Source organism: Gossypium hirsutum, chromosome D02, assembly GCF_007990345.1.
Source record: "Gossypium hirsutum isolate 1008001.06 chromosome D02, Gossypium_hirsutum_v2.1, whole genome shotgun sequence".
Taxonomy (NCBI): domain Eukaryota; kingdom Viridiplantae; phylum Streptophyta; class Magnoliopsida; order Malvales; family Malvaceae; genus Gossypium; species Gossypium hirsutum.
The window spans coordinates 68,882,681-68,909,923 of record NC_053438.1 but is presented as its reverse complement, the minus strand read 5'-3'; the positions used below and the strand labels follow the sequence as shown (position 1 = coordinate 68,909,923).

The 27,243-nt window shown below is 33.9% G+C and overlaps 3 protein-coding genes and 1 long non-coding RNA gene across 5 annotated transcripts; 3 read left to right on the top strand and 1 right to left on the bottom strand.

Moving 5' to 3' along the window:
• Nucleotides 1-232: 232 nt before the first annotated feature.
• On the bottom strand, nt 233-3,222 carry LOC107944124 (ATP-dependent Clp protease proteolytic subunit 6, chloroplastic). The gene is made up of 9 exons (XM_016877948.2): nt 2,856-3,222; nt 2,723-2,784; nt 2,458-2,527; nt 2,017-2,218; nt 1,820-1,885; nt 1,527-1,667; nt 1,025-1,078; nt 736-828; nt 233-541 (listed from the first exon to the last, which is right to left on the bottom strand). Exons 1-9 carry the CDS (start codon nt 2,939-2,941, stop codon nt 494-496), a joined length of 822 nt encoding a protein of 273 aa, XP_016733437.1. The 5' UTR covers nt 2,942-3,222; the 3' UTR covers nt 233-493.
• Nucleotides 3,223-5,494: 2,272 nt separating this feature from the next.
• Nucleotides 5,495-6,594, top strand: LOC107944128 (uncharacterized). Its single transcript, XR_005910563.1, has 2 exons — nt 5,495-6,050; nt 6,246-6,594. It is a non-coding gene; the product is annotated as an uncharacterized lncRNA (long non-coding RNA).
• A 7,774-nt stretch (nt 6,595-14,368) lies between these two features.
• LOC107944127 (APO protein 3, mitochondrial) lies at nt 14,369-18,257 on the top strand. Of its 2 annotated transcripts, XM_041089157.1 has the most exons (7): nt 14,369-14,639; nt 14,882-15,449; nt 15,664-16,094; nt 16,374-17,093; nt 17,244-17,443; nt 17,633-17,676; nt 17,748-18,257. In XM_041089157.1, the coding sequence occupies exons 2-4, from the start codon at nt 15,001-15,003 to the stop codon at nt 16,781-16,783; spliced, it is 1,290 nt and encodes a 429-aa protein (XP_040945091.1). In that variant the 5' UTR covers nt 14,369-14,639; nt 14,882-15,000; the 3' UTR covers nt 16,784-17,093; nt 17,244-17,443; nt 17,633-17,676; nt 17,748-18,257. The 2 variants fall into 2 exon arrangements, with proteins under 2 accessions (XP_040945091.1, XP_040945090.1); XM_041089156.1 differs by having other exon boundaries at nt 14,369-14,685; nt 17,633-18,257.
• Nucleotides 18,258-19,540: 1,283 nt separating this feature from the next.
• LOC107944129 (uncharacterized) lies at nt 19,541-21,311 on the top strand. Its single transcript, XM_016877954.2, has one exon. The coding sequence runs from the start codon at nt 19,694-19,696 to the stop codon at nt 21,131-21,133; it is 1,440 nt and encodes a 479-aa protein (XP_016733443.1). The 5' UTR covers nt 19,541-19,693; the 3' UTR covers nt 21,134-21,311.
• The last annotated feature ends 5,932 nt before the right edge of the window (nt 21,312-27,243 follow it).

The window sequence follows — 27,243 nt, the reverse complement described above, 5'->3', positions numbered from 1 at the left end:
ATTTTCACATGATAGTCACAAAAAGTTACGGACATTTAGCTAATAAATTTAACTTTTACCATTTGATCACGATAGAAAGAGCCAAAAAAAAGTTAAATTCGAGACAACTTGAGCATAGTATGAGACTGATAGCAAAATGAATTGATTGAATTACAATATAAAGACTAAATTTGCAACTTATACAAGAGAGTAATAGCAGATTTTAACTTTTCATGTACTAAGTTTGAATCGATTAGGCATTGAATCATTGACAGAATTCATGTAATTGTCAGTGTCATGAAAATTGATTCATTTTAACACACAACTTTTACTATCCTTCTAAGAGACCGAAACAAAAATCATAATTTCAAATACTTGGCCTGTAAGTCTATACATGCCAATTCATAACAATGTTAAAGTCTCCATTAACTATGAAAGTAAGCTCTAGAATATCATTTGTGGCAAATGAATTGCAGCTTTGCAATGGAGGACTTAAAAAACCCCCAAACTGAGTTCAATATTCTGTTTCAAGCACACCATCTATGAGTCCAAACTCCATAGCCTGTTAGAGAAAACACCACAGCAAGATAGCACACTCGTTAGTTAAGTCTTGGCTTCCATTTAAACATACAGGGAAATATGGGCCCTTAAAAATGGAAAATCGATTCGAACTCAAGGTCATTCATCTTTTCTCATGCTTAAAAGAAGCAAGAACAAGCATCATGTTTTTTTAACACAACCAGAAAGCAACATTACCTCGGAAACACATAAGAAGCGGTCCCTCTCTGTGTATTGTTGCACTTTTTCAAGTGGTTGGCCGGTGAAAGCCGCATACATTTTGTCGATTTTCTGCAAAAAAAAAAGTAGCAGAAAAAAGGCTAAAAAAGTTTGGTAGAGTATTTTGGTGCTTTGAGTGTATTCGTATTAGCATAGAGAACACAGTTATAGGAACGGGGAAATTCAGAAAGCATAAAACGGAGTTTGATCCACTTGGTTCATTGGTGGTTACTCAGAAAAAGTGCAAAATTAAAAACGAGGAAATTACATGGCGAGATTGAACCGCTTCATTCACTTGGCGCCTGACATCTTCAACATGACCCTTCAAGAAAAAAAATATTGCATTATAAGATCAATTTTGATAAGAAATAATGTAAGGTACCAATTTCAATAAATGCACGATAAATCAGATAACATTTTGAGTTAAGACGCGAGAGTTCAAGAACTTCAAAATCATTATATAATGCCACAAATTTAGTCACAAGAAATGAGAGTTTATCTTCTACAGCAAAACATACACCTAAATACCAAGAAAGCATGCATTTATCAAACCAATAATTCAAAGCTTTAATCAGAATAAATAATGAAATGATTAAATTAGAGTTTTTGCATGAATATTTCGACAAATTAATGCTTCTGTCATAGTAATAACCATTCCTATTGAACAAGTCAACCAGATATGTATTATCCATTTCAAATCTTCTTATCTACTTTACCGATCGTTCTTTTCAAAATGCAGCAACTAAAATGCAAATAAAGTTAAATCATACCCCACATCCACTTTGTGGTTGATGTATCATAATACGAGCATTAGGCATTGCATAACGCATTCCCTTCTCTCCACCAGCAAGAAGGAGAGCTCCTTGGCTTGCAGCTACTCCGAAACAAACTGTGCCCACCTTTGGCTTTATCTGAAATAAAGACGATTTGATGCTTGCAAAATAAGACTAATTGAAAAAAGTATGCAGCACCCTTTTCATTGGAAGAAGTACTAATATTTCATAACACAGAGTAATAAGGAAAAATACAGAAGAATGGGATAAAAAAAGGTTTAGAATCTTACCCAAGACATGCAATCGTAGATTGCCAAGACTGAATAGGTGCTTCCGCCAGGGCAGTTCAAATACACCTGACATGGTATAGGTTAAAGTTATAAACTAAGAGCAGGTTCTGTAAATCTGGATATAAAGAAGCCCTACAACCTACTCAAAAATGGAAAAATAGAGAATGGAAACAGAATTAGTAAAACTATAACCACACCAGAATATCCGCATTTTCATCAACAGTTGCCAAAGTCACAAGCTGTGATATAACTCTTTGAGCAACCTGTGAATTGACTGGTTGCCCAATGAAGATGATACGATTTCGGAATAACACAGTTGAAAGGTCCAAAGGCCCCCCTGGAGTCATTACTGCTGGCATCACAGGTGGATTCCCCGTTTTAGCTTGTATTGCATCGTAGCTGTACATAAAAAAGAACTATGATGCCTAATATATTATAAACTGCAACTGATGGTATGTTTGGTAGAGGGGTGCGAACATTGTCTCATCCAATAGCTACCATACAATATAGCTTAGAAGGTAGCAAAATCCTAACAATGTATAAGGGACACCTTGTTAAACCATCAACGAATTCATCCTTCAAAACCAATACAGACACAAAGCAGTAATATGTTAATTACAGCAAAAAGATAAAGAAACCTTGGATTGGATTCAAGTAAGCCCTTCTTGTTGATCTTCATAGGTAGCCCAGCAGTTCTACTAGATAACCCTGAAACAAAGGTACACAATTTATATGTACAAAGCAGATATCGCAAGCAATTCAAAATATCCAAAAACAAAAACCTTGAATATAAATAAGAAAAAATTATAGTCTACAAAGCACTGACCAAAGGGTGCAACTTAAATTAAGACAAGATTAAAGGTCAATAAGAAATTAATTGAATTTCAAGAATAAAGAAGTTACCCATTGTAGAAGAGTCTCCATAAGGGGATGGCAATGCAGAGACTATCAACTTCGTCGAGTTTCTGAAAATTAAAATATTTTTGAAGTAAAAAGAAAAAAGTAAAGAAATTTAAAATTCAGAGAAAACATGTACCTGGGAGAAAGGGATGAAATAGAAGTGGGTCTGGATTGAGTACAGAGAGAGAGATTGAAAGAAGCTGAAATAGCCGAAGCTACCATTCTTGTAAATATATATATATAATACTATATATCAACCCAAATAAGGGAATTTGAGATTTTTTTCAGAGAAATTCGGACGAAGGGAGGGAGAGTTATTTGCAGGTGATAGCAAGGGCGACGAGAATCGCGGTTACAGGCTTACAGCTGAAGCAGGTGACTTTGTTTCTGGGTTACGGCTTGACCCATAGGTTTTTTTAGGAACTTCTATTTGCTAAAAGCCCGATTTCTTGGATTGTTGGACCAATCTGTTCGCCTTCTTCTTTCTCAAATTTAAGTGTTTCAGTTGGGCCTTGTCTAAAAAAGTAGTTAAATTGGGACAATTGAACTTTTTACTTTTCTTTTTATAAAAGGACCTGTCCGCCACCTCCTAATTTTAATATTAAGCAAATAGATATCTGAATGACAATTTTAAAAGTGAGCGATTAAGAAAAATTATTCATAAGGTTTACTTTTTTGGTCTATCTATTTTACTTTTGATTAGTATAATAACCAATTTAAAAATGAACTAGATTAGGATTATGCCTTAAATATTTAAATTTGAGCTTGATTTATATTTTAAACAGGTGTAATTTATTTGTCTAAATCTATTTTTCAGGCCTAATATCTTTACCTAATTCTTTTTAAATTTCGAATTTAGACAAATAACCCAACTAATAAACAGTTCAGATCTAGTTAAGTTCACGGACCAGGTGTTTTAGTTTTTTTTTAAATAATATAAATATATATTGATCCAACATTCTACACAAACAGGCTGCTCTGATAATTGAGCGTTTGTTTATGTAACAAGATTTCCTTCTCTGAAAGATTGGCGGTGACTTTAACTCGCTAAAGTCTGAAGGTTAGGCTCTCTCTCTGTCTTTTCATGGTGTTCCATTTTATTGATTTTCATGTAAATATTGTCATATATACACGTTGGGAATTTGGCATTTCTATTTTACATTGCTTGTAAAATGTTTGTGAAAATGTCTAAATGAAAGATGTTGACACCATTTTTTGGATGAAAACGGGGTCGACTTGGATTTAAAAAAAAGAATGAAAACGGGAGTCGCCACCAATCCTTTTTTGACGAGGTGTGATCGGGTCACCTCAAAAAGTGGTTGTTTTTAATAAATGATTTAATTTTATTAAAACAACGATTTTGGTCTACGAAATTCAGAAAAATGAGTTCGGGAGCCGGTTACGTACGAGGAAGGATTAGCACCCTCGATACGCCCAAAATTGGTACCTAGTTGATTTATTAGTGTCTTAGTGTCGAAAATTGAAAATTTGAAGAGTTTTAAAAAATACGATCCTTAAAAGAAAATCTGATCGTGAATTGAAACATAAGATTCTCTTGTTCCGAAGGAATATCACATCCAGCACGTTAGGACACGATACTCTAAACCATCAAAACCAAGATCACCTTATAGTTTAATGAAACCATACTTTGAAGCTTTGAGAGGATATTTGGCTATTTAGTCAAACGAGAAATCGAAACCCAGCACGTTAGGGCACGTTTTCTCGAGTTTCCAAACGCGAAATATTGCCTTATTTAGAAAAATTTTCTTTTTATGAAAGAATAATAAGTATGAAATTCAAAACGATGTGTATTTGATTTGTTCGGAATAAGGTAAAACAATCTACATTAAATGTATGCATTCGAGCTTTAATGCACGATGTGATTTGAATGAAACGAGGAAAAATGATGATATAAACGTGGCAAAATAATTGGCAAATAAAATACTACTACGATAAATCACAATAACATGACAATATGAGTAAACGAACTACAAAGTACCTAATGATAATAACCATACAGCACATATTATATTGGCATCAATATTAATGATAAAGAAATGAAACAAAATAATATATGAAACAACTTGAAGTAACTAATATGAAACAAATTAAAATGAATGAGGTAAAAAACGATTTAAAACAAATAATATACAAAGCAAATTAAAATAAATAAAAAATGAATAACAAGCTAATTTTAGATGAGTAATATATGTAAAAACACGTTTGAGATAAATATTACAAGAAGCGATTTAAAATAAATAGCATGAAACGATTTAAAATCATCAATGTACAAAACAACAAAAATGATACATAGAACCAAGTAAAATAAATGATTTATAAAGCAATTTAAAATAAATAGTAAAAGGTTTAAAATAATAACAGATGAAAAATAAATTTGAAATAAGTAATATATATAAATATTTAAACAAGATGTTATATGAAAGTACTAAAATAGCTCAAAAAGAATTTTAAAATGATGATTTTATAAAACAAGCTAAAGCTATTAAGATAGTTCCACTCATGTACAAAAATATTGTGAGTCTTCACGATAATATGTATTATAAATTGAACACTCAATGAGAATAATATGTATAATAATATGTATATAAAAATATTGTGAAAAATGTAAAAATAATAGGATAAAAGAAATCTCAAAATAATTGAACAAATGAAAACTAACATATACAAAAATATTAAAAGTATTTTAAGATAGCAGATTATACAAATAAAAGGCTAGATTAAAATTAAACCTAAAATAAAAGGAATAATTTACAAATAAGATAGTTTTTTTTAAAAAATGCAAAGTATATAAATGTATAGGGACTAGGACTAGAAATAATCCAGGTCCCAAAACGCTGCACCTTGGAGTGGACTAAAATGGAATGGTGTACAAATTTTTGGGGAAAAATTAAAATAAAACACATGGATGCTAATGGGGTCTGCTGGAATGTGATGCAAAAATGAGGGATTAATTGTGGAAATTTCCCATTTGACATATAAATGCACAAATTGGGTCTGGGCATGGATCAACACGCGGCCCCCACCCTTAAACACCACCGTTTCAATATTAAAAAAACACAAAAAAGAACCACTGAGCTCTGTCATTTTTACTAAAACTCATATCTAACCGCCCCCATTTTTCTCCTATTCTTTACCTTGGCCGACTCTTAGGCTTCACCGGCACATAATACGCCTCCACCACCGTCGCGGTTTCAGCCAGACCACAAGGATCTGTCGACCATCAGGCCGGAGGAGCCAACGTCGACTAAATCGACACCGAAAATAGTAAATAAACTCCTCTTTTAGATTTGTCAAGTAGATTCGAAATAAGGTAAGAAAAAATAAGAACACAAAAAAACGAAAACCTTGAAATCGCTGTTTTTCCTATTTTTGTTGCTTTTATTTCTTTCTGCTAATGCGTTTCTTTTTGTTCTTTTTTTTACAAAAAATCGGAAGCCCGCTTGTTTACATGCTTGTTTCGGCTTTATAGCCTTATTTTTGCTCTCTGTTCTTTGTTGTTTTGCAGGTTTTGCAGAGCAAGTGGGCATGGGCGGTGGTGGCAGGTGCTTGGGCGGTGGCAGCTGGTGTCAGACGCGTGGGGGTATGGGGTGCAGACGGTGATGGGCATGCGGGGGGTTTGCTGGTATGGGCCCGGGCAGATTTTGGGCTTTACAGCTGCCCCTCTTTGCTCGTTGTCGTGTAACGAAAACAGAGCAAAGACCAAGAAAGACCAAATTTGCCCGGGCTTGCCGAGCCTTGGCTTCTTTTGGTGTTTTTCTTCTTCAAGTAGCCTCGTTCTGTTCTACTGTGTCTCGTTGCTTCAATCCACTTCACTGCGCTCCAGAGAAACATGACTTAAATCTATTTTGCTGCAACTCCATGGGGATGAGATTTGTTGTTTTTAGTCTGCTCCACTACTGCTTAGGGAGATAAGACTTGTGCTCTTCACTCTATTCCACTGTTGAATGCAGGGAGATAGAGTTATCGGCTTCGATGTACTCCACTGTAGTCAGGGAGGTAAAATCCGTCATCGTCGATCTGCTTTCTTCGATCTTCTTCACCACCAGTATGGGAAAACAAAATCTGCATCGTCGGTCCACTTCCTACCAATATAGGAAGATAGGATCTGATATCTTCGATCTACTTCACGCCAATACATGAAGACAAGATCTGCTTTTTTCGATCTACTTCACCACCAATATGGGAAGACAAGATCTGCATCTTCGATCTACTTCACGCTAATGCATGAAGACAAGATCTGCTTTCTTCGATCTACTTCGCCACCAATATGGGAAGACAAGATCTGCATCGTCGATCCACTTCCTACCAATATAGGAAGACCGGACATGTTATCTTTGATCTTCAATCTATTCCACTGCCAAATACAGGGAGATAGAGTTATCGGCTTCAATGTACTCCACTGTTGTCAGGGAGGTAAAATCTGCCATCTTCGATCAGCTTCGCTGCCAAATACAGGAAGGCAAGATCTGCAATCTTCAATCTATTCCACTGCCAAATACAGGGAGATAGAATTATCGGCTTCAATGTACTCCACTGTAGTCACATGGAGGTAAAATCTGCCATCCTTGATCTTCAATCTATTCCACTGCCAAATACAGGGAGATAGAGTTATCGGCTTCAATGTACTCCACTGTGGTCAGGGAGGTAAAATCTGCCATCTTTGATCTGCTTCGCTGCCAAATACAGGAAGGCAAGATCTGCAATCCTCAATCTATTCCACTGCCAAATACAGGGAGATAGAATTATCGGCTTCAATGTACTCCACTGTAGTCACATGGAGGTAAAATATTCCATCCTTGATCTTCAATCTATTCCACTGCCAAATGTAGGGAGATAGAGTTATCGGCTTCAATGTACTCCACTGTAGTCAGGGAGGTAAAATCCGTCGTCTTCAACCTACTCCACTATTGCTTAGGGAGATAAGATCTGTAATCTTCAATCTATTCTACTGCCAAATACAGGGAGATAGAGTTATCAGCTTCAATGTACTCCACTGTAGTCACAGGGAGGTAAAATCTGCCATCTTCTATTTGCTTCTCTGCCAAATACAGGAAGGCAAGATCTGCAATCTTCAATCTATTCCACTGCCAAATACAGGGAGATAGAGTTATCGGCTTCAATGTACTCTACTGTAGTCACAGGAGGTAAAATCCGCCATCTTCGACCTGCTTCGCTGCAAAATACAGGAAGGCAAGATCTGCAATCTTCAATCTATTCCACTGCCAAATACAGGGAGATAGAGTTGTCGGCTTCAATGTACTCCACTGTAGTCACATGGAGGTAAAATCTGCCATCTTCGATCTTCTTCGCTGCCAAATACAGGAAGGCAAGATCTGCAATCTTCAATCTATTCCACTGCCAAATACAGGGAGATAGAGTTATCGGCTTCAATGTACTCCACTGTAGTCAAGGAGGTAAAATCTGCCATCTTCGATCTGCTTCGCTGCCAAATACAGGAAGGCAAGATCTGCAATCTTCAATCTATTCCACTGCCAAATACAGGGAGATAGAATTATTGGCTTCAATGTACTCCACTGTGGTCAGGGAGGTAAAATCTGCCATCTTTGATCTGCTTCGCTGCCAAATACAGGAAGGCAAGATCTGCAATCTTCAATTTATTCCACTGCCAAATACAGGGAGATAGAATTATCGGCTTCAATGTACTCCACTGTTGTCAGGGAGGTAAAATCTGCCATCTTCGATCTGCTTCGCTGCCAAATACAGAAAAGCAAGATCTGTAATCTTCAATCTATTCCACTGCCAAATACAGGGAGATAGAGTTATCGGCTTCAATGTACTCCACTGTAGTCACATGGAGGTAAAATCTGCCATCTTCGATCTTCTTCGCTGCCAAATACAGGAAGGCAAGATCTGCAATCTTCAATCTATTCCACTGCCAAATACAGGGAGATAGGATTTGTTTCTTTGATCTGTTCTCTGGGGAACATGACCTGCAAAATCCATTTCATGGACCTATTTATGCCTAGTGTTTAGGATGACATGATCAGAATGAATCAAATGCTCCTAACTAGATGTGTATGTATTATATTTGTAGAATGTCATGAGAATGATCCATTTCTAATGCTTAGGTTGTCATTCCTCATTGTTCATCAAGGTTCTATCGCTGATGCCTTCTTGTTCAGCCAGTACCTCTGACAGAAAACCCAAAGAAATAGTCGCTATTTAGACTATCATTTCTCAAATGTTTCCAACCCTTAGGTTTGGTTAGTTCTAAACAATAGTCCTGTTTCAGGTCCTCGTATTATTTAGAAACTTTCAGAGTAATATGCAGAACTCCTTCTGCATGTGTATTGTCAGTCCATTAATCGTTATTTCAATGAAAAATGCTTGAAAAAGATTATCAAAATGGACAAAATGAAATTTTGTTGAGAGCAAAGCTCTAAACAAACAAATCAATCAAGATAGCAAATTTTGCTGAGATACGAGATGAATAAGATGGAAAATATTATCACAGTGGATAAGATGAAAATTTGTTGAGAGCAAAGCTCTAAATGAACACATTAATCAGGATAGCAAATTTTGCTAGAATACAAAATGAGAATAAATTAATCAAGATGATGTATTTTGTCAAAAATACAAAAAATGAATAAAATGGAAATAGGTGCCCCAGATATCGTAGCATGAGCTTCTCTGCCCCAAACTTCTTAAGGACCCTTTTGAACTTGATATGTGTTTAGAAGTCCTAGAAGGCTTTGTTGATGCCCCAAGATGTAGCATCTCTCCTTCTTATTAATTCAGAAAGGGCGAGACTACTGCATGCCCCACCTTTGAACAAAATTTGAACTGCCCATTCATGGGTTTTCAATTCAAAACCCTTTGGTCTCAAGGCGCCCTTTGCGGGTTTTCGCCTTGGCCTCTCCTTTTTCTTTTTCTTTTTTTTTTCTTTTTCATTTTTTCATTTTTCTTTTCGTTTTTTTTAGTGAAGTATTTATTTCTTGAATCAGAATTCTCGAGATTAGGCAGGTTCTTGCCATCCATCCTGTCAATATCAACGCTTTTTCAGATAAGGCCTTCCACATAAGGTCCTTTCCAGTTTGGCATCCATTTTCTTCTGAAGTCCTTTTGTATGGCAAGAATATTCTTCGACATCAGGTCCCCTTCTTGGAATTCTCTGGGGCGAACTTTTTTTGGTGAGCTCGCGTATTTTATTTTTGGTACTTTTGACCAAGACGGATAACTTTGAATCTTTCCTCTTCAATCAAATTTAACTGATCATATCGGGCTTGGACCTGCTTCATCCAGATTCAGCTCTGACAAGACTTGAAGGGTAGAAATATCAACTTTGATGGGTAAAACTACCTCTATTCCATATACTAGTGAGAACTGAGTTGCTCCAGTAGAGGTTTTTCTTTTATTTGGTTTTTTTTGTTTTTTTTTTCTTTTTTTTTCTCATTTTTTTTACTTTTTTTTTTGCCCCCACTGAACTGTTCATTTTGAGGCGATATAGTGTTAATCTTGAACAGACTGCAAACTTCTGATGTCGTGCGGTTGTTCAAATTCAATGCATTGTCTAATATGATCCTTTTTGGCATTCCTCATTCACATATGATTCTTCAAGAAATTTGTCGAGTGTCGACTTTATGATATTGGCATATGAAACAACCTCTACCCACTTGATAAAGTAATCGACGAACACAAAGATGAATCGATAACCGCCAAAAGCTTTTGGTGAGGTCGGCCCAATGACATCCATGCCCCTCATAGAGAAAGTCGATGGAAAAGTCATAACATGAAGAGATAAATGAAGCACATAAATCTTGTCTCTGTAAATTTGGCCCTTGTGGCATTTCTTGGTATAACTGATGCAATCCCCTTCCATTGTGGACCAGCAGTACCCATATTTCATGATTCACTTGGCCATTACAATATCAATGCATGTGTTCCTCAAACACATTTTTTTAGCCTCAACAGTGTCCGCACGTCTTAGTAGCTCAGGCATATCTTGGTATGGTCATGTGAAAACATCATTGAATGACATCTCGCTTTGTCTCCGCGGTGATACAGGCTCTGATAATCAACTTTTTCTCTTCTCTTAAGCTCACAATTTTCACTGATTCTTTGTAAAGCAAGATCTGTTTCTCGACTTGTTCTACCATCCTTAACAATCAGGAGATAAGCTACAGTCTCGATCGTCTTCAAAGTTTTGAGGTACCTCTGGACACATATCTTGCTCAAAAGGAGATTCTGAGTCAATAGCAGTGTCGCTCATATCATTGATATCTAGAGACCTGTTATAGGAACGAAAGAAGACTCAACGAACAAATGAATCCAAGGATAATTATCTGTGTAGTATGAGCATGAATGAAATGGAAGGAACAAAAGGATGTTTGCCAAAACAAGACACAAAGATGCATTTCGTTGAAATAAAGAATAATGGACATGTGCCTTTTTCACAAAAGGATTTTCTATTGCTCCCAGGCTTAGAGCAATAAGAGTGTTCTGAATATTACTCTGAAATGGTCCTAAAAATTACAAAAATCTCCTCCACAGTCCAGTTGTGTAGAACACCTCTAGGGATTTAGAAAATGATAGGTTTTTCGTTTTTAGTTCTTCTTCAAAGGCACAAACACCTTTCCTTTCCATACCATCGATATCTTCAGAGAATTCCAAATCTTCATCATCTATCTGTCTCTGTACTAGAGTTCTGAACTCAATGCACTTTTGGATTTTAGGAAATTTATTGTATGCAATGAAATGTAATGTTAATGAATGAAAAAAATGCATGCAATAAAATGTAATGCAGATGCATGAATGCAAAAAGAGACGCTGATTCTTGATTCAATTCTATTAGAACAACTTTACTAGAAAACAAATCTCTTTACATAAAATGGATATATACAGTTTTGCCCTCGTAGGCGGAGTCATTCGATCCTCTTCTTCAATCGAGCGTTAAGGTAAGTCTCATGAATTCTTCAAAAGGGACGTCGCTTCTATCTCCATTTTACTTGATTCGGGCCGCGACTCGTTACTCACTCATCCTTGTGATGCTCGTTGGCTTCTCTTTAAAAAGTCTAGCGGTTCTCGAATAATCTTTGTCATCTTAAGTCTTCAGGCAACGAGGCAAAGTCGTATAGTCCTCTACTGAACTATCATCCTTCTTTTGTTCTATCTTCTCGGACCGTATTAGGACAACCGTATCGTCATCCACTTTATCAAGAAACCCATTTTCTTATGACAAGCTCTCTATTTAGCAATTGAACGTGAATCAACACCTCTTTTTATGATGAAAATGCAATGCAATCATGACAAAAAGAAAACATGTTAGTACAAAGCAAAAGCAAGCAAGAATAAATAGAACACCTATTTGGGTGAATACTAGGGATTCGAAGTGGTTCTACCTAGGGTGAGCTCCTAAGGTTCACTACATGAGGTTTGGTTCTAAAGTAAGGGTACCTGAACCAGCAGATTCCTCGATCCTCACCCATTGTAGGCTCATGCGGACCGAGTTCGGTTCAGGGGGATACATTTCTCTATGGCCATGCGGAGATGAAAATCTCACGAAGACATAGGTACGGATGTATCCCGGAAGCGATTCACTATCCCATGCGGAGGTGAAAACCTCACGAAGGCGTAGTTTCTCACTCCCACTTAAAAGGGTATGACCAGCGGTCATGCAATGCAATGTGCAGAGGTATAAAATAAAATACAGAACACGATAAAAAAATAACTCAAAACAGAAGAGATGCAATGAGAGGATCGTAAATTTAAATCGAATTTTCCACTTTCAACAGAAAGACAAGAAATAATCAACACATGGCTTGACTCTCTTATTTTCCCCAGCGGAGTCGCCAAGCTGTTGACACCATTTTTTGGATGAAAACGGGGTCGACTTGGATTTAAAAAAAAGAATGAAAACGGGAGTCGCCACCAATCCTTTTTTGACGAGGTGTGATAGGGTCACCTCAAAAAGTGGTTGTTTTTAATAAATGATTTAATTTTATTAAAACAACGATTTTGGTCTACGAAATTCAGAAAAATGAGTTCGGGAGCCGGTTACGTACGAGGAAGGATTAGCACTCTCGATACGCCCAAAATTGGTACCTAGTTGATTTATTAGTGTCTTAGTGTCGAAAATTGAAAATTTGAAGAGTTTTAAAAAATACGATCCTTAAAAGAAAATCTGATCGTGAATTGAAACATAAGATTCTCTTGTTCCGAAGGAATATCACATCCAGCACGTTAGGACACGATACTCTAAACCATCAAAACCAAGATCACCTTATAGTTTAATGAAACCATACTTTGAAGCTTTGAGAGGATATTTGGCTATTTAGTCAAACGAGAAATCGAAACCCAGCACGTTAGGGCACGTTTTCTCGAGTTTCCAAACGCGAAATATTGCCTTATTTAGAAAAATTTTCTTTTTATGAAAGAATAACAAGTATGAAATTCAAAACGATGTGTATTTGATTTGTTCGGAATAAGGTAAAACAATCTACATTAAATGTATGCATTCGAGCTTTAATGCACGATGTGATTTGAATGAAACGAGGAAAAATGATGATATAAACGTGGCAAAATAATTGGCAAATAAAATACTACTACGATAAATCACAATAACATGACAATATGAGTAAACGAACTACAAAGTACCTAATGATAATAACCATACAACACATATTATATTGGCATCAATATTAATGATAAAGAAATGAAACAAAATAATATATGAAACAACTTGAAGTAACTAATATGAAACAAATTAAAATGAATGAGGTAAAAAACGATTTAAAACAAATAATATACAAAGCAAATTAAAATAAATAAAAAATGAATAACAAGCTAATTTTAGATGAGTAATATATGTAAAAACACGTTTGAGATAAATATTACAAGAAGCGATTTAAAATAAATAGCATGAAACGATTTAAAATCATCAATGTACAAAACAACAAAAATGATACATAGAACCAAGTAAAATAAATGATTTATAAAGCAATTTAAAATAAATAGTAAAAGGTTTAAAATAATAACAGATGAAAAATAAATTTGAAATAAGTAATATATATAAATATTTAAACAAGATGTTATATGAAAGTACTAAAATAGCTCAAAAAGAATTTTAAAATGATGATTTTATAAAACAAGCTAAAGCTATTAAGATAGTTCCACTCATGTACAAAAATATTGTGAGTCTTCACGATAATATGTATTATAAATTGAACACTCAATGAGAATAATATGTATAATAATATGTATATAAAAATATTGTGAAAAATGTAAAAATAATAGGATAAAAGAAATCTCAAAATAATTGAACAAATGAAAACTAACATATACAAAAATATTAAAAGTATTTTAAGATAGCAGATTATACAAATAAAAGGCTAGATTAAAATTAAACCTAAAATAAAAGGAATAATTTACAAATAAGATAGTTTTTTTAAAAAATGCAAAGTATATAAATGTATAGGGACTAGGACTAGAAATAATCCAGGTCCCAAAACGCTACACCTTGGAGTGGACTAAAATGGAATGGTGTACAAATTTTTGGGGAAAAATTAAAATAAAACACATGGATGCTAATGGGGTCTGCTGGAATGTGATGCAAAAATGAGGGATTAATTGTGGAAATTTCCCATTTGACATATAAATGCACAAATTGGGTCTGGGCATGGATCAACACGCGGCCCCCACCCTTAAACACCACCGTTTCAATATTAAAAAAACACAAAAAAGAACCACTGAGCTCTGTCATTTTTACTAAAACTCATATCTAACCGCCCCCATTTTTCTCCTATTCTTTACCTTGGCCGACTCTTAGGCTTCACCGGCACATAATACGCCTCCACCACCGTCGCGGTTTCAGCCAGACCACAAGGATCTGTCGACCATCAGGCCGGAGGAGCCAACGTCGACTAAATCGACACCGAAAATAGTAAATAAACTCCTCTTTTAGATTTGTCAAGTAGATTCGAAATAAGGTAAGAAAAAAATAAGAACACAAAAAAACGAAAACCTTGAAATCGCTGTTTTTCCTATTTTTGTTGCTTTTATTTCTTTCTGCTAATGCGTTTCTTTTTGTTCTTTTTTTTACAAAAAATCGGAAGCCCGCTTGTTTACATGCTTGTTTCGGCTTTATAGCCTTATTTTTGCTCTCTGTTCTTTGTTGTTTTGCAGGTTTTGCAGAGCAAGTGGGCATGGGCGGTGGTGGCAGGTGCTTGGGCGGTGGCAGCTGGTGTCAGACGCGTGGGGGTATGGGGTGCAGACGGTGATGGGCATGCGGGGGGTTTGCTGGTATGGGCCCGGGCAGATTTTGGGCTTTACAAAAGAGCAAAAAGAAAAAAACTAAAGTCTTATTAACAGCTATGTTGCCAAGACAAACTCGAACCATGACGATGCTGCGGGAACTAGCTTTACGAAATTCTTCCACGAACTCAATTGTTGGAAATCAGTTAAAGCATCGGCATGGGTTCCACATTATTAGACAGACTTGCACAGAGTTCCCAAGGAAGCTCAAGAAAACAGAGAGAAAACCGTGGGTGACAAATATTAATGAATTGAAACGTATTGGTAGAGCAGAGAGGAAAGAAAGACAGATAGTGCGTGAAAGGATTCTACAACCACCCCAAAATGGGTTATTGGTTAAGGAATTGATCCCAGTTGCTCATCAAGTTAACGCTGACCGAATCCAACTATTCACTTGTGTTTCTAAGGTTGCCCAGAGTATTGCCATATATTCATGCAGGTAAAAACAGACTAGAAATATGTATATGTATATGCTGACAATGGCTTGTTCTAGGTGGATTATAAATATCAAAAGTGAACTATCATACCGTGGAAGGAGGCTAAACGTATTAAACCCAGAAATGTCTTTCTTAAATATGTAGGCTTGTTATTTTCATTCTGGCCATATAGATATTGATGAAGTTTCTATTCTATGTCTTTCTCTCATGGTGCAGTGTATGTGGTGAAGTTCACATTGGCCATCGACCACATAAGATCAGAACCTGCAATGTTATGGGTAGTGCAGCAAGCAAGGAGCACTGTTGGAGAAGAGGTGCCGTTGAACACGTCTTGCCTCTTGTGGAATCTTTTCATCTCTATGACAGGCTAGGGAGAGCTGTCTCTCATAATGAACGGCTTCAAGTGGATCGTATTCCAGCTATTCTAGAATTGTGTGTCCAAGCAGGCATTGATCTACCTGAGTATCCAACTAGAAGAAGAGTCTTTCCTGCTTACAGTATTTCTGGTAGGGTAATTGACTTTGAGAAGAGATTCCCCAAAGAAGATGCACCTGGCAAAGATATTTATGCATGTGGCTTTTGGCAGAAGAGAAACAATATAAGTGAGGATAACAAGTCTGCGGACATGCAGCCTTGTGATCTACAAGGTCAGTTATTGTAGTTATTATACTTTTGGTTCTCAACTTATGATTGATTTCTTATTTATCTGAATAGTTCTGCTTCATATTGTCAAATATACTCGAATCTCTTGGAAAACTTCTCCGGTTAATCGTTGTATAATTATTCTTGAAATTTTGGATGAAAACAGGAGCAAGGTAGTTTCAAATGTGATCTGTTATACGATATGCAAATTTGGCGTAGATATAACCTTATAGTTTTCTATTTGGCTACTTGGCTTGATCAAAATTGTTTGATATCTGGTACAGGTACTGCTGTTCGTGGGATGGAGGCATGGGAGAGAATGCGCTCAGGAGCCTCAAGACTTATGGAAACATATGCTGTCCAAACTTGTGGATACTGTTCAGAATTACAGGTAGGACCTAAAGGTCACAGGGTTCGAAATTGTCAAGCCTACAAGCATCAGATGAGGGATGGGCAGCATGCATGGCAGGAGGCAACGATTGATGATGTAGTTCCTCCTGTGTATGTCTGGCACGTACGAGATACTCAAAGCGAGAAACCACTAGTAAATGGGTTGAAGAAGTACTATGGTATGTTGCCTGCTGTGGTGGAGCTGTTTGCACAGGCAGGTGCTAGTGTGCCCAATGATTATGTTGTTATGATGAGGGAAGACGTTGCTGTACCTGAATGGGATGAAGAAAAGTTGGTCGTTTAAAGCATTGCTCTGAATTGCATACATGCTGGATAGCTGAAGCTTTTGTGTAGGTTAAGTTTTATGTAGCAGTGACAAATTATATTCGGAATTGGGGTATCTAACTGGCGGTTGCAAAGAAATGATGAAAGTTTGTCAGAGTTTTCTCACCACAATGATTAGTTAGTTAACAAATTGGAAGAAACTCTTGAACTTTAACATCGTTCTTACAGGATGGTTCATTTGTGAATAGATCTCACGGAGCCAGATTGTGAAGTTCTCCAAACTCTCTCTGGAAATATTGATCTTATCTCTTGGTCTAAAGTTATTGCTAGTATGTTCATCGAACTTTTTAATCATGCTTTTTCTATCATGCTTTCTTCCTTATCTTTTTCTCTCTAAAACCTGATTCCTTTAGCCATTGGTAAGCTTAGTTTGATTTTGGTTCTTCCTGGTGGAAATCACTAACGCTTTTATGTTTCAGGCTCTTCAAAGCTTCAGTCTTGCTCCAGGGGAGGAGTTGAAATAATGCAGAAATATAAAACGATGCGGCTCGGGAATTTCTATCATCAATTGAAAGAGAGATACTGTTCCATTGCTGTTGCCTTTTGTATTGAAGAGGACGTCTGAAAGCTATAAACTGTTTCAACTAGACATTAAAGCTATTTATCAGAATCCGATTTGGTAAAAGATTCGTATCAGTGAAATTCCATTTTAATTTGTTGAACATACTTCATTCAATGTAGAATCATAAATTTTTAGTTTCAGACTTTCAGTTCAGTCAACTCAGAAGCTTAAATTTTGTTTACATAAAAGGCATCTCATAAAACTATTAGATATGTATTCATTGACAATGGTCACTTTATTTTGTAGGAAATTGCAAACAGCTGCTGATGGTTCCGGACATAGATATAAAGGTATAATCATTTAAATATATAGAACCTTTAAAATTTTGAGTATATCCGAACACACTTCTTTTGAATCTCAGTAACAAAGGATCGCTGCAATTTCATGTCTGAACTATGCACCAATCATTGCAGTAGAACTTTGTCAAGAACATTTGGTTAGTCTCATTTGAAGCTTTTTGCAGTAATGTTTTTATATTTTTAATATATTTCATTATGTAAGAATATGTTGTTCTGAACTTCTCTTGTCTGGGTTTGACACATGCGTCCAAATTTCACCAATGATGGAACAGCAGATAAGATTGTAGCCATGTTTTAAATAAGTCAAATCCCATAACCAAAAGACTCCCAATTATTAGGTGAGAATGAAGGGGATGGGTGCATGAATGAACCCCCATTAATGGCGTTGAAAATTGAAGTGGCAGTAATTAAAGTGGGTGTAGGGATAAATGCTTTTGACAGTTCTGTAACGGAACCGACACGATTAAGTGAGACGTCTAGATTTCGTGATGTTGATATCATCTTTGGAAATAAAATGTTGCTTATATTTATATATATATAATATCACATCGTCTAAGTAATTTTTAATTTAATATTATAATTTTTGTTATATATAATACATTATATAAAATATATCAACTATTGTTTGGTTAGGTTGTGAAATAAGTTATGGTACATGTTGAGTGTTTTCGTGAGTCTCCTTTTCATGGAGGTTAATTTTTTTTATTTATAAGGCATGGTCTTTAGATGTGACGTATTAAGTAAGTCTACGCATGTTAACACGTATCTTATTTTAAGGTTAACACGTGACTTTTGAGTGTGGGACCGCCTACATGATGATGTTGAACCCATCATATGCGAACCGTATAATTTAGTTACTAAATGATAGAGAATCATGTTAGTTTTAATTGGATAACAGATCAAGAATGGCGAACTCCATATCAATAGACAATAGCATGAAAAGCACATTGGTATTGCAGTTCGGTACACTATTTTCTTCGACGAGACTTTGATAACTAGCAAATTCTAAATTACAAATATAACCTTTTGTTTTTTTTTCAATTTTGGTGTTTACTCATTTTGAGGTTTAAAGGCTGTATAACTAGTAGGGATTATTTTTTATAGAAATGAATAGCTTTTAAGCAATTATATTAACAAACAATCTTTGTACTCGTATTCCTATTAGCATGTAGTATTCCTTGAATTGAACTTAGTGAATCTATAAATAGTAGAAGCTTGGAGTCACTATTATTCACAAATTTAATCATTTGATATGTAACCATATTCTGCGATCTTTGTACATATCGAATTTTTATTTTTCAATTGCGTTTAAAGTGGCAACTAATTAAAAAGTTTAATTTATTTTAGAAATAGGTAAATTTTAGAAATAGGTAAATTACAAATATTGAAATGATGTTAAAAAGGTTAAAACAGATGATGTGTACAACTTATGGATTTAATATTTATAATTATAAATATTGTATTTGTTCTTTTCTCAAATTATTTTATTTCTCAACTTTTCATACTTTGCACAAAAAAACAAAAAGAGTAGTTTTATTTTATTTATTGCAATATATGCAAGCGAGAATTGGAGAATTGTAGAAGTTGGACACGTGTCCTATTGCCCAGGACAAAGATTTGGGACCCACATGCCACGTGCAGCATCATGGTTACAGTTAGCACCATGACCAAAGTGAAATGAGAGAAAGAGCGCGTTGATTGTTCAGTGCCACGCTCAGTCAATGAAATTGCTGGGCCCCACCGACACCCCCTCAAAGTCTTGCTAGCCCCACTAGGCACTCTCCTCTTCATCCTATCATTCTCAATGCATGCCACCTGTCCCGGATAAACCCTTAAACATCCACGCCCATTTGTCACAGCACGCAATTCCCATACGCTTATATCCCCTCTCCCCTCTTTTCCCTCCATACGGCAGAGGATTATAGATTAGTCTCGTCTTCATGCATTCTCTGTGAAGTGTAAACCTTATTCTTCTTCTCAGTAAGCCCTCTTTTAATTTATTTTATTAATGGAGAATTACTCTTATAACTCATACCCAGACTCCGGCAACTCTTCGCCACGGTCCCGAGAAATCGACTTCGAAAATCCGCCGCCATGGGACGACCAACAGCAACATGCTCAAAATTACAAGGCCAAGTTTATGTGCAGCTATGGAGGTAAGATCCACCCTCGCCCTCATGACAATCAACTGTCTTACATCGGTGGAGAGACCAAGATCCTAGCTGTTGAACGCACTATCAAATTCTCCTCCATGATCTCCAAGCTCTCAGCTCTTTGCGGCGGTGGCGACGGTGAGGTTTCGTTCAAGTACCAGCTCCCCGGTGAAGACCTTGACGCCCTTATTTCTGTCACTAATGATGATGATCTCGAGCACATGATGCATGAGTATGATCGGCTTTATCGAGCCTCGGCTAAGCCAGCGAGGATGCGGCTTTTCATATTTCCGGCGACTGACTCAGGGAATTTCGGTTCCGAAGGGCCGAAATCGGAGCGGGAAGGGTTCGTAGAGGCATTCAATTCCGGCACGACTCCGGGTGGAGTTGTGATTCCACCAAACAATGTGGATTCCTTGTTTGGGATTGAAAAGGGGATGCCTCAACCTCCGCCGGTGAAAATCCGTGATCCCGTGGTGGAACCGGTGAACCCGCCTCCGCCTCCGATACCGGAAGTCGTGGGGACAGATCATGTTTTGAATCCCGTTGAAATTCAGAGACAGTTACAGGAATTGCAGAGGCTTCAAATTCGGGATCAAGAACAGCTCGCTATGTATCGAAAGAAGACTGAAGACGCTGCTTCCATGGCTTATACAGGGGAATACTACGCACAGAAGATGCCTGAAAAAGTGCCGCCGGTGAACATACCGGTAACTTTCCAACAACATGTACCAGCTACAGCTGGATTCTGGTCGGATAAACCAATTTCTGCCGGAGGTTTCCCTGCAACCGTAACTACAAACCCCGGCCCACCTCCGCACTCTGAACATCCAGTCTACATGATCCCAGCACAAGGACATGCTCCGGCCACCGTCTACCACGCGCCTCCACAAGTTCCAGCTCCTGCTTCTGCACCAGCAACGCAACAAATGGTTCGACCGGTAACCGGACAAGCCGGTCAAGGCTACTACACCAACGTACAGAGAATGCCATCCGAAGTCTACCGGGAGCAACCCGTTTACAACATGGTGGCACAACCTCCACCAACCCAACACCCGCCAATATCCGGCATGACACAGCAAATGGTGAGGCCGCAAAGCGGAGGAGTACCAGATTCTTCATACGCACACATGGCAGCGTACGACAGGCGAGTTTATTATACTGCCCCAGGAGGTGTTATGGTGCCGCCTCAGTATCAAGGCGTTGGCGTGGCGGTTAGCGGTGAAATGAGAGGCAGCGCCGGCGCCGGCGGCGAGATTAAAGTGGGAAATAAAGGTTCACAAGGTTCAGTTTGATTTTTTTTTAATCGAAGGTTCAGTTTGATTGATAATCAAAGAATTTGGAAGTATATTTCATTAGTTTCAATTGGTATTACAATACCTGTTGCTATACTAGGTATAATTTAAGTTATTTCCACTTGAATCACTGTGTTTTTTGTTTTTTTTATGCTATACGAGATTATGATTTTGTGAATGTTATTATTATGCTGTTGCTTTGATTTTACCCATTTTCTTTTCTTTTTCCAAATCTTATCAATACTGATGTTTCAATTCAGAGTTTAAGCAGCTGGAAATTGGGATTGTTCTATTTCTTTCTTATACTCACTGTTCCACTTTCATGGTGATTGGCGAATCAATGCTTGAGGAAAGTATGGAACTTCCTTTTTCCCACTTTTTCTTTCTTCTGCCTTTCAATGGCGACTGTCAACGTTGATTGACCTTTTCTCTGTTAAGGAATATTTATAACTTTTGCTACTGTTTTTTTTTCTTTCAGTTTAATTAAATAAATCATTTAAAATTTTCAATTTTCGATCTAATAGATGATTCAATATTGAATTAAATCAAAAATTCAAAAATATTTTTTTATTTTAATCTATCTTCTTTTTACATTTACAATTAATTCACCCACAACAACTTTACCCATGAAATAAGTTTTGGGATAACTATGTAGTGGTGTTAGATTCTAACCCTTTAGTACTAATCATCATCACTCCATTTCCTTTTCATGGATGGCAAGTTATCAAAGAAAAAGAAGGCAGGGTTGAAGAGTCCCTTTCTCAAATTTATTCACCAGAAAATTCATTTTTTTATATACATTTTTATTATCTTAGTGTTTATTTGAATAAAAAATTTCAATTCAATGAAAAATTAATTAATTATTTAAAAAATGTATTACTCTCTGTTAAGAAAATATCTTTTTCTTTTATAATAAAAGTTTTACTAACCAAAATTTTTTTTATTTATACTACCGAACATGACATAGGGAATTACAATATAATTACACTCAGTCAGCCAAGCACGTTTAGATAATTATAATTATTTGTAATTACAAGAGAGTATAATGTAATTAAACTTTCATACCGTGTTGTTTAAACAGACCTTTAATGCAACAAGTAATTCTGTGTGAATTTAATAATTTTAAGCAGCTCACACTAAAACTTTTAGTTATATATACACTAGCAACGAAAATTTTTTCCTCCACAAATGTGTTGTGCTTTTATTTATTTTTTAGCGGATTGTCAAAAAAAATTCATGACCAATGTTAAGATGGTTACACGTGTCTATTTTTTAAAATGAAATATTTATTAAATAATGAAAAAAACACAAAACTTAAAACAACATAGGTCTAAACTTAGAATTACTCTCAAAATAAAAACAAATTAGAAAACCAACAAAGAGCCATCCACTTTTCAAGAGAAATTACTGGAGGTCGGTGGAATTTCAAAGACGACAGACACCGTCATCTATCCATCACGACTTATGAAGACAACAAAGGTAGTCACAAATAAATGTGCAAACTAAAAAGAGAAAAAGCATATAAAGATAACGAAAAGAAGGAAAATAAAAGAGAGTTGATGGAGAGAAAAGGAAAAAACATCGCTGGTGGACAAAAAATAACAAAACAAACGACTTAAAAAATTTTCTATCTATGGCTCTTCAGGTGACTTGTACAAAGAAGTTGCGGGTAAGAGAAGAAAACCCCGTTATGTTAGTGATTTAGAGACAAAGCATATAAGGAATTTATTTTAATTATATATATTTTTTGTCAACAAGTTCATATGTTTCTCAAAAACAAGGGCCTACATGAGATTTTTAATCAAGTTGAAAGCTATAATAGCATTAGCCATTGCCTTTTTGACAAGCAATCTTCACAAAAACTATTGATGACGACAAATTGTTTGTTGATGCTTCAATATTAGTTGGTAAATAATTGTCCTCTAACCCTGTCTCTATCAATTCCCACCCAAAACAAACATAAATCACCAAATTAGTTAAATATATTGAAAATAAAAGTCTATTGGTAAAATGGGTTGATTTTTTCTTTTTTAATTTAGAGAAATAAATCGTTTTTGGGAGAGTGTGAGAAAGCGCGTTGTTTTTTTGTCAGATGATTAAATGTTAGTTTTTTTAACAAATTAGCTACCTCGATTAAACAGTTAAATAATAATGATTTTATCTTTAAGTCTTATATTCAATTCCCCTTCTAAACATATTTGTAATTTTTATTTCATATTGTTTTAAATTTTTTTAATTAATAAATATATTGTTTTGTTTTTTATTTTTAATTTATTTTTTAATTAATAATTCTTTTGTTTATAAAATTAAATAATGAATATGTAATTTTATAATAAATATATATTTATTAACAATGAATGGATAAGTACTCATAATCAAAAGGCAAAAAAAATGGCACTATCAAAAGTGTTGTGTGTTGGATATTTAATGAAGAAAAGCATGAAAAAGTCTATCAATATTTGAAAAAGCATGGATAACTACAAGTACGATTACATTTAACATTATGTAACGTAGGAGTGTTCTAACGGTTAATCGAATTGATTTAATATTAATTGAATTAATTAAATTTTTTAATTCTTTAATTGTTAATTAGACTGAATTTTTTAAAAAAAATTGACTGAAATGAAATTTATATATATATTGCTAAAACAAGTATAAAACATATAAAAAATAAATTGGTAATATTCATTTGATCTAATTAACCAAATTAAAACTACATATAATTTGTATTATTAATTATTAAGTTCGATTAATTACCTGATTTCGAATTGAATTAACAGATAACTGAAATTTTAAAAATTTATTAACTGACCTCTGACCGAATTAAATCGATTAACCGATTGATTAATTGAATTAGATTAGTTCGGCCAGTTAATTCGATTTTAACCAAATTTTGATATAATGTAGGGCAAAACAAGAAAATTAATCCCATCCTCTGTATTTTAGTAACTTAATTATAATTTTTTTATTTAATCACTAAATTTCTCAAAATTAGATTTTTTTTAAATTATCCTGTCATTAAATTCATAATGGACCAAATAATAAATTTAATTCGTTCATGTTTACAAATAAACTTAAATATACTAAAGGTCCTTATACTCTTTTAAAATTTAAAATTTAGTCTCTATATTTTTTTATTTAAAAATATTGGTTCCTCAATCAACTTTTCCATTAGAATTATTGATGTGGCTATTATAAAAAAAAAGTAATATAACTCTTTTAGCCCTCAATATCTACTTTGGTTTTGTCAATTTGATCCTTACTCTTTAAAAATACATAAATAATTACAAAAATGATTTAAAAGTTAAAATTTTCTTTTTTTTGTATTTTCAATAAAAAATATAAAAAAGTGAAAAATTAAAAACTCTTTAAAGTTAAAAAATAAAAATCATTTTAAAAAATCATTTTTAAATAATTTAAAATATTAAAATATAAGAATTTCCAAAACTTCAAATTTATATTAAATAAAAAATAGAAAATTTAATATTAAATAAAATTCCTATTTCTAATTTATACATCTTCCTCATATCTCTTGTCACTTCTCCAAAATATGAATATTAAATTTTATCCAAATCTGATCATATTTATAATAGGTTAACCTAAACTCGTTTTAAAATCTTAAAAAGTTAAAATTAATTAAATTATACTATTTTAATGTTTAAAATAAAATATAATAAATTTAACTTTTAAACCTCCCTAATTTCTTTTTAAAAAATTCATTTTTCGAATCTAATATTTTTATTCATGCAATCACGAAACCAAACTTTAGATGTGGACGATAACTCGATTTTAATAAAATCACTTCAAACCACTTGATCGGAGAGTAAATGTCAAATGTAAAACTAATAATATATCATTTATTAAAATAAAAATATATTATATAAAACTTTTATTGTCTTATTAACTTGAACCCGATCAATCATTTAACATTATCCTAAATCTCATGTGTTGATCTGATGGTTAGGGTGTTCATTGCTTCAGGTGTGGCCTGAGTTCAAGTCGACCTAGTTTCGTTATTGCTAAGACTTTGTCCTATTTTTGTAATCCACTAAAAATAATCATTCAACGTTATTCAAAAAAATAATAAAAATACCTTTTGATATATCACTTTCCCAAACTAGATAAAGACTAGATAAATTTGGACCAAAAAATAAAATAACAAATAGATGACCTCGTTGCGTGGAAGATGTAATTAATTATTTGATTTTTTTTTTCTTCTTAAATAGGTGTTTGGATTTTTTTTAAGTCATTGGGTTGTTAAAATTTTTATTGTATGACCTTCTTTGTTTACACCGTCTGTATAAATTAAAACCTATTTTTCTTTTCATTTTTATAGTTTAATTTTTTTTATTAAACAATTTTGAGCGTCATAAGTGAATCAAAATTCAAATAACTTTATTCTTTAATCTTCGACACTGACCATTAGATCGATTTAGATTTAAGGTATGTTCTTCTACTTGTCGATGGGTACTAATCCACTATATCGATCGTCGAATCGTCAATTAAAGCTCACTAGCCGACTTTTAAAAAAGAACTTAACAACCTAGTGACTAAAATAAAAACTTTTGAACAGTTCACTGACTTAAATAAAAATTTCTGAATCGATTAGTGACTATTTTATAACTTTTAGAAATTAAATGATCAAAACGTAAACTTAGTAATAGTTTATGATATTAGGTGTAGTTTACCCTTCTTCAAAATGTATATGAAGAAAACAACAATTTATTAACGGGAAAGTTCGGCCTGGCCCGAATTCCGTTTGACTATTTTGGATAATTAAATTTCTGTTCTTTCTTTGGGCTCCGAATCATTTTATATAAAAAAATTATATAAAATATAAAAGGAAAAATATTATCATATTATTTTATTACTTTGTGAAAAAATTTGTTCTATGCAATTATAAGGGGTTATAGTTTTTTTTAAATGAATTGGTAATCTGTTAATTTCATACATAAATATTATTTTAAAATATATTTTTTAGACTTGAATTTTAATATATTATCTAAAACTTTTAAAATGAATAAAAAATCTAATAAATTATTTTAAATTGTATTTAAAAATATTTTTTGAGAGTTAAAAATATATATATTTTTAAAATTTGAAAAATTTGAAAAATTTTCAAAAAGGTATACAAAAAAATTATTTAAAACAATTTAGTTTTAATATTATTGATAAAGTGTTATTTCAATTCTTTAAAAAATATTTTTTAATATTTTAATTTGAAAAAATGTTATTTGTTTGCAAACATATATTTATTATGTTACTTATTATTTTAAATATCTTAAATTATCAATTTTATTTTATCTCCTGGATAATTTATGTTTTAAAAAAATAAAGTATATGGATCAAGATTTTTTGTTGTGATAACTTTTATGCATGAAAATAGGATTTAAATATAATTTATTTTTGTTTAAAAAAATTATATGTTAATACACTATAAATTAATACAAATTTATTTTTATTAATATATGCACAGTTGAGTTTAAATATTTGTATTTTTAGACATAATAAACTATAAATTAATTTAATATATTTTTATTAATACATGATTTAAAAATATTTTTAATTTCTATTTTAAAAATAAAGTATATTGATCTAATTGTTAGGATAATTTATATTTTCTAGAAAAAATTTATTGATAAAAGATAATTGCTAAAATTTTATATATCTACATTTGTAATAAATGCATTTAATATATTTAAAAATTGATAATATATCTATAATTTGATTTTGTTAAAAAATAAATTTAATGAATAATTAAAAAGTAAAAAAAATAATAAAAAAGGAGAGATCGCCACATACCGTGGATATATATATATAATTCGGTACACTAGCTATGTAATAGCCCGATTTTAGGCTTAGTCGGAACAGTGGTTTCGGGACCACAAATCCGACGAAAAAAAAATGTAATGGCTTGAATTTTCAGAGGTGTCGGAACGGTGATTCGAGATCACTAAATTCGACAAATGGGTAGAAAATATTATTAATTTAGTAAGTATAAGTTAAATATGAAGTTAGGAAAATTTTTGAAATAGTGAATAGTGCACTAGAAATAAATATTAAAATAATTAGAATCGAAATGAGGTATCAAGACCTCGGGGATTTTAAAC

Excerpts from the sequence above, each read along its gene's own strand:
- LOC107944124 (XM_016877948.2), bottom strand. The coding sequence starts at position 2,941 with ATGGTAGCTTCGGCTATTTCAGCTTCTTTCAATCTCTCTCTCTGTACT. Across the intron at positions 2,785-2,855 it reads ATTTCATCCCTTTCTCCCAG|AAACTCGACGAAGTTGATAG; the intron begins GTACATGTTTTC and ends TTTAATTTTCAG. Across the intron at positions 829-1,024 it reads AAGCGGTTCAATCTCGCCAT|AAAATCGACAAAATGTATGC; the intron begins GTAATTTCCTCG and ends TTTTTTTTGCAG.
- LOC107944127 (XM_041089157.1), top strand. The coding sequence starts at position 15,001 with ATGGGCCCGGGCAGATTTTGGGCTTTACAAAAGAGCAAAAAGAAAAAA. Across the intron at positions 15,450-15,663 it reads ATTGCCATATATTCATGCAG|TGTATGTGGTGAAGTTCACA; the intron begins GTAAAAACAGAC and ends CTCATGGTGCAG. Across the intron at positions 16,095-16,373 it reads GCAGCCTTGTGATCTACAAG|GTACTGCTGTTCGTGGGATG; the intron begins GTCAGTTATTGT and ends TATCTGGTACAG.
- LOC107944129 (XM_016877954.2), top strand. The coding sequence starts at position 19,694 with ATGGAGAATTACTCTTATAACTCATACCCAGACTCCGGCAACTCTTCG.